At 46.6% G+C, this 12,686-nt stretch overlaps 1 protein-coding gene across 8 annotated transcripts in view; it reads right to left on the reverse strand.

Moving 5' to 3' along the window:
* The window catches only part of NTNG1 (netrin G1), a 149,132-nt gene extending 141,453 nt beyond the window's left edge, over window positions 1–7,679 (reverse strand). For 5 of the 8 annotated variants that reach the window (XM_027880460.1, XM_027880456.1, XM_027880459.1 and 2 more), the window contains exons 1-2: window positions 7,575–7,679; window positions 746–1,445 (exon numbers count right to left, since the gene is read on the reverse strand). In XM_027880460.1, coding sequence (XP_027736261.1) covers window positions 746–991 — 246 coding nt within the window. In that variant the 5' untranslated portion in view covers window positions 992–1,445; window positions 7,575–7,679. Of the gene's footprint in view, window positions 1–745; window positions 1,446–6,463; window positions 6,674–7,574 lie in introns of those variants that run through there. The other 3 variants (XM_027880463.1, XM_027880462.1, XM_027880457.1) reach the window with 2 other exon arrangements.
* Window positions 7,680–12,686: the final 5,007 nt, after the last annotated feature.

The raw sequence follows: 12,686 nt of genomic DNA on the forward strand, positions 1-12,686 counted from the left end.
ATAGATAGCATGTGTCTGGTTTCTCATACCTGTACAATCATTTACCACGCCAAACATATCCAAATCCAGTCTCTAATTTTAGGACCATCTAAAATAAGGAGCTTGACTTTGGTCTCTTTTAATTTGCTGGAATGCCTACAGTTTCAGTTAAGAAGAAAGCTGTGAGTAGATGGTGGAGCTGGCCCCCCCTTGCAGGGGTTTTTTGCTGCATTGTTCATGTGCACAGGTATGGACCTGCTGCATGCAGCACCAAGCCTCTAGCAGTGCTGCCTGTGGCTGCGTGGGGTAGCTGGAGAAACTACTAGCTCAGCTCCTACCGTCACTTTTAAGCTTCAGCAATTTTCAATTGGTCTCATTGTTTGGAAATTATGCTTAATTATACCGTGCTATGATGCTCTAAACTGATTGCATCAGAATCAGTTCACTCAAGTCATTCTTGATCCAGGCAAAGACCACCCCAGTTATGGGTTAGCGCACTAGGAGTTTTATGCTGCTTTTGATACATTAAAATTGACCTAGAGAGACACTGAATTCAGGAAAAGTCAAGGTAGGTACTTGTAAGCAGAACACCTCATTGCCCAGCTTAATGTACCGCTCAGCATTTTGTTCAGCAGAACTTCTCACATTTTGGAATATGATGCAGATTTTCTTGGATAATTTCATGTGTGCTCTGGGGCTTCCATTTTGAAGCCATTTATCACAAATATCCACCCACTAATTATGCAAAATGAAAAGCTTGCCTTACCATTGCACAGAAGGTCTCAGGAGGATCTCCACATGTTATGTCTGGGGGATCCAGAGTCACTTTTACATATTTGATCATGTCTCTGGCTTCTGGCTGGCAGGCCATATAATCCCACACTTTTCCTTCTTCTGTGTAAATCTGAGTCTTACACACGTCATAGTGTCCCCACACAGAAGGGTAGTGCTGCATCATGGAGGACACAGTAACCCAGAGGGCGTGAAGTGACAGGAATCTTGACAAATACATTTCTAAATCCTTTTATGTCACTGTCGCAAGGATGCTTAGTGCTGGCTTATGTGCAGTCTATAGATTATACGTACATACACGTGTATATATTTATAAAATAGATTCCAACTCAAACATGAAGCATTAGGATAGGATGTCTATTTCACAATGTTAAAGACTTTGGTAGAAGCCACCCAGGCCCTGATGACAGCCTTTCACAGCAACACAGCGCTTGTCCTTTGTCTTATAACTTATCTGTCAGGCTTCTTGTAAAAGATGTCCAATAGCAGATAATAATTTGTGAAGTTGCAGGTCTTCAGCTACACTGTCGATAACCCTGAGTGATCCTCCGTGTTCAGGGCTCGCAGGGGATGCCCAGACACACTGATAAATCAGTATCCGAAGCAAAAGGATGAGTGTCTACAGGCTGGTGTCTGTTTCCCATCAATCATTCTTTTCTTCTGGCACCAGCACCCTTTTGGAAACAATAAAAATTAGAGTTATTGTCCAAGAATCGATTTATTACAAAATATACGATATGTTGACATTTTGGAGGTTTGATACAATATAAAGTAAATGGGTATAATATGGATAACCTTTACTGTGGGTGCTGTGCTACAATGAACAAACTACCAAAATCATTCTCGGTGAAAAGTATTTTGACATGAAAGGTTTAACTCTACTCTAACAAAGACAAATTTACAATGTTCCAGGTGATTTAGAGGTTCCTGCTTCGGAAACTGTATTTTCACCCTAGCAAAACGGGAGAGCAAACTACTGCACTGAACCATTTCCCAGATGGTGCAGGCAGGCAGGGGAGCAGGCAGCCCAGCACTGTGGGGCAGCAGCAGGAAGGTTCTTTTTTTAAAGTGACACAGAGGTGGGTATCAGGACTACCAGATGCTGATAGTTTCTTGGCCAAAGGACCTCAATGAGCTCCAAAAGCCTTACACATTCCTTAGATTTTTTTTTTTTTTGTAAGAATAACAAAAATATGGAAAGCACAGATCAATTTCCTTGAAATTTCTCATTTGGTTTTGAAGAGCTTTGCTCATCTTTTTTTTTCCTTTGAATTGTGATTTACTGACCACGCTGATGACAAACTACTGATAATGGTTTATTTGTAGCTTATTATAGGGATGCTTTTCCCCTCTTATTTTCTTAGGTTTAAGTGTGCCTGTACCTGAGTACTCAGCAATTATTTCACAGCAGATATATGCCCTTTCCTCTCTTCAGAAAACAAATAGCAATCCTCTCAGTTACACTATTACAGGTATAAAATGCTATATACAACTATCTAACTACATACTAACTAAATACTATATACTATAGCTATACACTAACTATATAATGCTAATATATATGTGTTAAAAAATACAAATTATGTACAAGGGAAATGTAAGACAGAGTAAATGAAAGACAGAGTAAGCACCCTAACATGGACAAGGAAAATCAGGACTAGGAACTCCAAGCATTTCCCTGAGGCTGTGCCTGGTGCCAGCCCGGGCCACCAGAGGATGGGCAGCCAGGGCACTGGACTCTTGGCAGGATGAGCATTTCAGCCAACAGCCACAGCACCTCCACAGTTCCTTTGTCTGGATGCAAAGATCTAAGCAAACCCATCAGACAGATGTTAAGCAACAATCGCAAGTCACCTCTTTCTGCAGCCTGTTTTGCTTCCCAGTTTTAAATTATGCCCAATGTCGTGAACCTTCCTATACCCCAAAAAACACGGGAAGCAGTTTGTGATCTGGTAAGCTCCTTAGCATGTCACGTTGGTAGTCTGCATTTTCAAAACTTATCTTCAAAGCTATTTGCAAGCAGCCTCCCTATATTTAAATAATGCTTCATCTTAAACTGAGCTAAACTACAGACACCATGAAATGCCAACAGATGGTTGAATTGTGTTTCCATAGCAAAGTAATTTACAATAATTGCCGTATGGACGTAAATGCAATTTTCCATTATACTCATTTTATCAAGTGTTACCATACAACTCTCATGTATTTTATCAGAATACGCGGCAAATATCTGAATTTTCATGCAATAATCATTCTCAATTAGTTCAAACCCATTTAAGCGTCAAATCTGAATTTGACACAAAAGCAGAAATATCTAAGACCAAATTAAAATTAAATCTTTTTAAGGAGCACACGGTGTAGTACCATTGTTTTTGTAGGAACCTTAGACTAGTTTTTTTGTTTTCAGTGGGAGTGTTTACTTATTGTTTTGGAATTCAGTAATTCAGAGTACACTTTCCATGTCACTCTAAAGACACCTCATACTCTTCCCCTCTGGTCCTTTCCAATGTATTTTATTATTTTTAAGGGGAAAAAAAACCATCCCCAAGACTCCATAGCTTAGAACAGTCATTATAAAAAAGGGAAAAAACTACTCTGCTGAAAAAAGGAGCTAAATTATTTTAAATTTATGGCAAATAAAATACTCTGTATTGGACAAGGCTTGGTCATAGCTGGAACAAACAGTAAGTAAATATTTTTTTTGGTGTAGAAATAAGAAGTTACTGAGTTTAATTATCCTTAGACTACAAGTTTACATATTTAGGAAAAAACAAACAAATAAACAAAAAACAAAAACAAACAAACAAAAAAAAAAAAAAAAAAAAAAAAAAAAAAAAAAAAAAAAAAAAAAAAAAAAAAAAAAAAAAAAAAAAAAAAAAAAGAAAAAAAGTTTGTTTAATATCTTCCTTGCTAGCTCCTCAGTTACCCATAACCTTTTATAACTACTGAGACCCAGATCCACTAATAAACAGGACTGGTTAAGACTAAATAAAGCGAAGCAAGCCACTACCTTAACACACTGTGCTAAAATACTTCCCATATAACGAATTCTCATTAAAGTAAGCCAGTCATAATGATGGTCGTTACACAGAATTATAGACTATAACATCGATTGAATGTAGTGTACTGACAAGGAAAAAACTGCAGAGGAGTGCAAGACATCTGAGCATTAAGCAGCTGTAGCAGTGTACGACAGACATTCCTGACAAGAAGCAGCCAATTATAGCTTAAATTTCTGGCATATAACCAGTTCTGATTAATAGTTTTCCATTACATTACTGACATATTATTAATGTATTAAAAATGTCAAGCTTTGGCAAGAACTAGTACGGCATGGCTCAGTTAGTCTGCAATATCTTCTTCTAATGAGCTTCCATTGATACAAAGAGAGATATTGACCAAAGCACATTAAGGATCATGTGCTGAGCTATACAATTTGTCTTGCTTATATTTATTCTTGCAGAGTCACTCACAATATGCATTCTACATTTTGGTGCTCTATTGCTAAGGACATAACTATTTGATTTATTCTGAAAAAAAAAAAAAAAAAAGGTTTAGAATAACGTTTCTGAAGTTTGCAGCTGTACCAGTTGCGTAGTCCTAAGCCTCTAGCTGTGGGCAACACAAAGCAATGTCGTTTTTTTGCCCCCAGTAATGCCTGTGCATCTGACCTTCCAAAAAGGTAATCAAACAAATCAGGAGTAACTAATGCCCTAATCCCCTCCACCCTGCAGTGCTTTGCTAGTTGCACACCCTGGGTGTTGGGGGGGGCCATGGAGGTGACAAAGAGGGATCAGCTTCCTTGCAGACTGAGAGCGAGGGAATGGCAAACTGCTGGAAGGACTTTAGCTAATGTATGCAAAGCTTCCAGTGCATAACGCTCCTGGAGATCTCCTTTGTGGAGCAACAGCAGTATGAACTGCAGGACGTTTTGGGCCTTGAACATTCCCATGTGCCAAAGCCTCTGCAATATGGAAAACACTGGGAGGCACCTGGGAGGCAACGGTGCAGAAGGCCACATCTGCTGCCTCTACATTCCCCTCTGAGCGCTGCTCCATCTGGGAAGTGCTGGGTGTTCTGGCCACAGTGAGTATGTTACAGCCGTTTGAGAAAGAACAGCATGCAACTCACCCCCAGACCAAAATCTGCTGTGAGGGAGCTCTGAGCACAACCATCCCTTTCCAGGTGGGGAAGTTGTACCTCGCATAGCATATTAATCCTAACCATCGAGCACATACCCGCTCCATAGAACAGATAAAATATATCTTGGCAGAATCAGAGCCAGTGAAGAACTTCAGATCTCGTCAAGTATTGTTAGCTAACACTCCTCCTCTGCCTCCTTCCCTCACAGTGAAAATCCACCCCCTTCCCCAAATAACTCCGCAAACCACATCAGCTGGATGCCCTGCACGAGCTCCCTGTTGGGAAGTCACTGTGCAATCCATAGGGATAGGCTCCGGGCCTTCCTCTTTGGCAAACTGCAGGTATGGAGGTAATAAAATAACGAGCCATCACCTCTCAAACCGACCGTGCACCCTGCCGCCACACATGAGTAGGAATGAGAGCCAAACCCAGTGATTACAGTGCACGGCAGCCTGAGGAGAACTAACATAATGAAGGCATGCAAGGAGTGCTGGCTGTCACCTCCCAGCACCGGCAGCTGCAGAACAGATTTTTCCAAAAGGAAACGTTTCAAGTTTGTATCTCTCAAACCTTCACCAGATGAATTTATCCAACAAGCCCAAGTAAAAAGCTCCTTTGTGTCCACTCTGGATATTAATTATTTAAAGTTAGTTTAGAACAGAAGAAATAATGCATATTACAAAACAGAACTAGCCCTCATGCAACTTACATTTCATAAACCTCAAGTGTTTGAGAACCTGGTACTTATTCAAACTGACCCCTTTTATAAATGCAAAATCATTCCTCTATGCAAAGAAGGAGGGCACCTATATTTAACAATTTAATATACATTATTTCTGTCAATACTTGTATGAAATGCAACACACTCAAACAATTGCTTTGGTGTCTTCGGACTCAAATGCTGCTCCAAACAAAGTTTATGCTCTATTCTTATCTAGCTTATTTAACTATTTAGCAGAGAAAAATTTCTTTGCCTCAGGAGAAATTTAAAATGTCAATACCTATTGTCTGAAGAAAATTAAATACAGCATTCTGCTACCAAAAAACTGGGGTTTGGCACTATATTTGAAATACTTCTGGTTTTCCCACGTTATTTTTTGCTGTGTGACACATCATACTACCGCTGCTATTACTTGCCAGGTATCATCAGCTGTCAGCATATGGAGTAAATAGCACTTCAGCTATTTAAGTTTTAGAGCCTTAGTATGTAGCTGCTTTTTTTCCCTCTAGAATCTTTATAATGGGGGCTTACTGTCTTAAATATCTCTGTACCTAACATCAATCTGTTTTGCAAGTATTTCCTCTGGGAATTTAAGTTAGCATTTGGAGCAGTTAGCTTCCTTTTTTTTTATTTCTTTTTTTTTTTTTTAATATATACCCTCAATAAGGTAATACATGCTCCTCACACAGTGTATCCAGGGTACAAGGGCTACCAAGCCTTCAAGTTAGGGTGTGAACTGGTGACTTTCTAACTGAAAGTTCTTAGCCTCAAAAACGAATGCCTACCGGTCGCTGAATTTGTTCTGTGCTATTGCTATATTTTACATACATAGCTAGAAAGTTGGTGCCGCTTCTTATTATTGTCAGAGGGCTGAGGGTCGATGGCAAAGTTTAGAACTCCATCCAGCTATCGCCACTAACTGCTGGAAACTCTCTGGTGATCATTCTTTCAAGGTCCAAAAATATGCCAGAAATTAAAATTTATTTGTTTTCCACACATGAAACCCAAATGAAAACAAAACAACCACACAACAACAGCAAAAAACCCTAAACAAATAATAATAAAAAAAAAACAAGCCAGGGGAAGCTCTGCTGTGGTTTTATTCCCTTTGACGGGCTTCCCAGGCCACAGCTGCTCATCCTCAACCGCATTGTCCCTAGGCAAGACAGTGATTTATTCCCTCTTTAAAAGCATCTCCACGGCTTGTTCCACTCACTGTCTCCGATAACATCTCTGCAGAAGTGAGGCTGGCTCCTACCACATCAATTGCGAAATATTGAAAAGTTGATTGCAGAACAATAAAAGTATATTCAGCAGAGGCCAAAAACGCAAATAGACCAACTTTGAGAGTACAAAAGCATCTGTTTTATCGGGTTCAGCCGATCTGCGCTGCTCACCGCCATGCGGGGTTTCTTTGGGGGCTCTGTGTGCATATGAATGTTTAGGAAAGCCGGCTGCAGTTTCCGATGCAAGGGAGTAACTGTTTCCAGGCTGAGCACCAGGGACTTGCCCGCCGCTCCTCGCCGGCGGGGCAATGCCCCGCGCCGCCGCCCCCGCCTTCAGCGCGCCGGGACCGCCGCTCCCCTCGGCCCCGCGCGAGTCAATCCGCGCTGCGGGGGCGGGCGCGCCCCTCCCTCAGGGCTCGCGCTCCCCCCTCAGGGCTCTCCCGCCGCCCGCGACCTTCCAAAGCCCGGACTGGTCCGGGCTCCGGCTCCGGCGGAGGAGGCACCGCGCAGGTACCGCCCCGAGCATCCCCGGCCCCCGCCGCGCTCCGCTCCGCGCGGGCGGCAGGGGGCGCGCGGCCCGCGCCGATGCGCCCTCGGCCGGCGGCCGGAGGCCGGCGGGGGGACCCTGCACACACCCCCGGCACACGCACCGGCCCCTCCGCGCCGCCCGCCCGCCCCATCGCGCCCCGGAGCGGCGGGCGGGCGGTACTCACCCTGCGAGCTCGGGCTGTCCGAGCCTCACCGCGGGGCGGCGCGGAGCCGCCGCGGCGCCGGGACGCGCTGGGGCTCCCTCGGCGGCGGCATGAGGGGCCGCGGGGCGGGCGGGGCGGGGGTGTTCCTCCCCGGCAAAGTTACCGGCGGGTCGCGGCGGGGCTCGGTGGGGCCGCCGCTGGCCCCGGGCACTTGTCGGCGTCGAAGTTTGGCGGGGCGCGGGCGGCGCGCGGCGGGCGGGCGGGCGGGCGGGCGGCCGCACTCCTCCGGCGCTCGGCGGGGCGGCGGGCGGGCGATGCCCGCCGGGGCTCCCCGCCCGCCACCGCCGCTCAGGGCGGGGGCGGCCCCGCTCGGGGCGCTGGCGGCCGCGGCATGAGGCGCGGGGCGAGCGGAGCGCACCCCTGGCCGGGGCTGCGGCGCAGAGGTCTCGGGTGGCGCGGCCAAACTTCGAGGGGCGGCGGCGGCAGCGCCTCCTCACTTCGGAGCGACCTCCCCGCGACTGCCGGCGAGCGGGGCGGCGGCAGCTACCCCACCTCCGGGCCCGCGCTACGCGCGGCCCTAGCGCCGCCGCCGCGCCCGCCCCCCCGCCGCCGCGCTCCCCGCCCCGCCGCCCCCGCGGGCGGACCGCCGGCGCCGCCTGCCCCGCGGGGGGGCAGGGGACAGGACCCACCGCCCCGGCCCGAGCCGGAGCTGCCCAGGGGCCGGCGGCGCTGCGGCTGCTCCCTTCGCTTTAATTTTCCCCTTCTATTTCGTCTTCAGCCTGGTAGCTCACGGGCGGAGATGCTGTCAGTGCTGCTGCCGTCCGAGCGCCGAGCCCGGTGTGCTGACCCCAGCGCACTGGTGCTTAGAACGCGGGAACAGGGCAGCGTCCCGTCCGCCTCGCCGGAGGGTCCCTCCGCAGTGCTGGGCGCGCCGGGGAAGCGCCGGTTCGTCCTGTGCCCGTAGCACCGAAGTGCCACCGAAACAGGGAGGGAGAGCGACTTGGGCTGTTCTGGTGTTGCCGTGACCGCCCGCCCCGTACCAGCCCTTCCGAGCTCCCGAAAGACGTGGAAACTCCGGCCCCGCGTTCTGCTGTGCTACCCGGTTCCCTCCTGCACGTCCTCTACTTCTGTCGCTTAAACGAGAAGCACACACACTTCTTCCTTTCATATTTGCCCAAGCTACAAAACAGTATCTAAAACTAATAAGGACTATTGAGTCCCGTGTAGGAATTGTGCTTACTCCTGGCAACTACCTGCTACTGAATTTGACCGACTGCAGGTGCCCAGGAGCGCTGGGCAATGGGATACTGGCTGCATTGTGAACGCTCAGGAGCCGAGTTGATCATTTGTTTGCGTGTTTTGCATGTTAAGAGGTGTTAAATGTGTTTATGTAGGCAACAGTGCCATTGTATTTTGTTGACAAAATTTTACGTTTACAGTGCCAGTAGATAACCAGCTGAAATGAGGCGGGGGATTTTTGGTAGAGTAAGAGATTTGTTCTCCATTTGAGCCGTGGAATTTGGTAGGTTGTGTAAATAACTGGCAGAAGCCATTAGGAAAGACATTTTAATTCTTTCTCCTGTGCCAGCTAAAGCAGCAAAGTAAAAAAGATACGTCCTAGTTCCTCTCAGCTTTTGTTTCCTTCTGTGAGCAGTGGTGTTGTTTTCCCATTTTTTGTTCGTTCTCTGGAATCTTTGTGGCTGTCTTAATGAAGGTACCACATACGTGGAAAAGTTTTTTGTGTGGGAAAGCCAGGAATGATCAAAGAGGTGGGAAAATTCAGCTTCAGGGATTTTCAGCCCCCATAGTAGTTCTTGCTTTGTTTGCAGCCTTCTGCTCCCTGAGGTGGTTCAAAAGGGTAGAAGATGGAAATCAGTAATTTTTTCATTCCACTTGAACTGGAATGTGTCAGGCATCGAGGCTCCGTAGGGCCTTTTGTAAAGAAGAGGGGCAGAGTTTCACTGCAGTTGGAAGAAAAGGGTTGTTTTCCTAATTACAAGACAGATGGAGGGCTGTACAGCAGAGTGCAAGAGACTGTACGCACTGAGCCAAGTCCCTGCAGTGGCACGTGTGGATGGACCAGCTCCATTGCCCGTGACAGCTGTGGGGTTTCTCTGCCTTGGAGGTGCTCCACGTGTGGTGGTTTTGTCTGGCTGTGGGCCAGGCTGGATGGGCTGTTTGCAGGTGCTGCAAGGTGAATAGTGTGAGAGCACTGGAGGAGTGCTCTCTTGCTTTAGACCTGAACTGGGAGAGGATAAGTCCTTTCCATGTGTGGAGAGCGTAGGTTTTCATGTCCCAATAATACCAGTGGCAATGGTGTACTTGGTGGAGGGCAGAGCTGAGGGTACCATTCACACCTACCCTGCACCTTGTGCTGCTCAAGGCACATGCCCTAAACCTCACCTACAGAGCTGTGCTGGAAGTTTTCTCTCCTCCACGCAGCCCCTTTGGCCTCTGCTGAGACCATTACTTGGCTGGTGGAACTGGCTGGCCACAAAGATTAAAGGCAGAACTGCGTCATCTGATATGCCAAACATCATTAAGTTCTTCATGCTAATGAGCCTCTTCTGTATCAAAGCTAGAGCAGCTGGTTTGAGTGCAATGTCACCAAGTCTGAGATTAGATGTGCCCTGCTGGTAAAAATGATGGCAAAAAATCAGATCCACTCTGAGAATGTGGCCAAATTCACAGCGAAATTTTGAACTCACGAGAAAAAAGGGATCTGATTTAAATTCTTTGTCAAAGGATGGAAAAGCAGATGGAATTCAGCAGCCAGAGAAGACTTGTCTGTGTTGTTTTTATTCTTGTTAGAGTCATAAGATGGAGTTAAATGGGGAAAGGACGATGCTTTTATAACCAAACTGAAAATATTGCACCCATGCCTGTATTGAATTTCTGACAGATCCTTTAGTAGTGAGTAACGATTGTTGACATGTAAATGGACTGGGTAACTCGCTGTCACAGCACCTTGAGGCTGGACTTTAGTAGGATTCCTAAAGAAGATTTGGTATGTAGACAGAAGATAAGATTAACTAAAGTTTGAAAGGAATATTTGAAAACATACAGACCACTGCAGGTCCCACTGTCTGCCTTACAGGATTGGAAATTGACCAAAGTGAAGATTTAGACAGTTGCTAAATACCAAAGGATGGAAAGTCACAACACTGGGAAAGTGTTATCTTGAAAGTGCTTCCAGCAGTATTTCTTATGTCTTCTCAGTAATAGCTGGCATTGGCCCCTAACAGAATCAGGGAAAAGGATTAATTTTTGATTACTGGCCTGAACATGGGAACACCTATGACTATTAGGACACTCCTTGCTACAAGGCATAATTTATACTGGAAGCAGCATAAATTGCTGGTTCAGAAGTGATATCGCTGATTGCAAACTTTTCTGTGAAACATCATCTGAACTGCAAGTTTTTAACCACGTCCTAAATCTAAACAAGCTTTGCATGATTTCAAGCTGTGGTTTGGCTATTTAGTGCATCCCCTCATGTGCTGTTATGAATCTTTTATTACCTGCTCTAGTCCGAGTTGACCTCTAATGATACAGCAGAATTATTTTATTAATGCGTTCCCCACAGCAGAGGACTGCTGCACTGGGCAGTAGCAGAGTACCTGGCTTTGCCTGAAGTAGTAAGTGTCCCTGGAAATGTATCCAAAGACACTATGAGCTTCCCTGCTGAAGTCCAGTGCTTCAGCATAGTGGTATCTGGGGCCCAAAGTGAAATGTGCAGATGTGATGTGATGCAGCAGCTGTGGCCTGATCTCTAAACAGAGAGGCTGATCATGCGTGGGGCCGCTGCCCTGGCAGGGCAGAGGAGAGGAGGCAGTGAATGCAGATGGTGGGGGCTGAGTGGCATCAGGGAAGGTCCTGCTGTGCAGAGGGTGGATTGGTGCTCCTGTAGAGCACTGCCTGCTCCATGTGCTGCTCTGCTCCTCCATCACACTGCATACCTATTTCTGACCTCTTTTGCTGCCAGCTGAAGGAGGTTTTGTGAAGCAGCAGGCAAAAGGTGTGGGAGACGAGAAAAAGGGTAGTGCTAATTTGCCCCTGCCTCCCCCGCTAAGCTGAGTCAGGGGTAGAAATGCCAAGAAACAGCATATTCTCCCAGAGGCAGAGCTTGTCCACTTTATTGCTGTGTTGCCCATGGTAGTTTAACCTTCTGTAAAGTCAATTTGTTGGCTAGAATTTGAATTTTGGTCTGGGCTTCCACCTTTAGTGCCTCCAGCGTGTCATTTTACAGGAGCATGACTGGAAAACTGTATTGAGATAAATGACAAAACCAAAAGGTTTCTGCATTAGAGTTGGAGTTGTTCAACTTGGAAAAGAGAAGACTCTGGAAATACTTGATAGCCCCTTCCAGTATCTAAAGGAGGCTAGTAAGAGAGCTGGAGAGGGACTTTTTGCAAGGGCATTTAGTGATAGGACAAGGGGGAATGGCTTTAAACTGAAAGGGGTAGGTTTAGATCGGATATTAGGAAGAAATCCTTTACTCTGTGTGGATGGTGAGGCACTGGAACAGGTTGCCCAGAGAAGTTCTGGATGTCCCATTCCTGGAAGTGTTCAAGGCAGGGTGGGATGGGTCTTTGAGCAATCTGGTTTAGTGGAATGTGTCTCTGCCTATGGCAGGGGGTTTGGAATTACATGAGCTTTAAGGTCCCTTCTAACCCAGACCATCCTATGATTTGTGCAAGCAGGGAGACAAATCCTGACTCTGTTTAATGAAGCAGTGAAAACACAGATATCTCTAAGCAGTGTTTTGACACTGCTTAAGCTTCAGCGCAGCTCAAGGGTATGGAACAAAGAGGCTACTGAAAAAGATGCCATCCCTCACTGTGAAATCTCCATCATAGTGCAGTTTCCAAGAGGTTTTCTCTGAGCAGGATGGATGACAGAAGAAACATACTGGCAGCTACTGGTGCCTTGTCCAGAGCAGGGCTTCCATCACAGCTCTCTGCACAGAGTGGACCCAGCGAGCAGCACTGAGAAGTTTTAATGGAAAAGGCCGGTGGAGGCACGCCTCTGAGTAAGGTAATCTGGGCAGCCAGCTGGGAGTATGATGTTACACTGATGCACACTACATAAAGAAATATGCCAGTCTGACTCCTGCCTCCATTTCCATATAGC

The sequence above is a fragment of the Empidonax traillii genome, unplaced genomic scaffold (assembly GCF_003031625.1).
Source record: "Empidonax traillii isolate 1590-97213 ecotype Southwest subspecies unplaced genomic scaffold, ASM303162v1 scaffold69:size3087049, whole genome shotgun sequence".
NCBI classification, from domain to species: domain Eukaryota; kingdom Metazoa; phylum Chordata; class Aves; order Passeriformes; family Tyrannidae; genus Empidonax; species Empidonax traillii.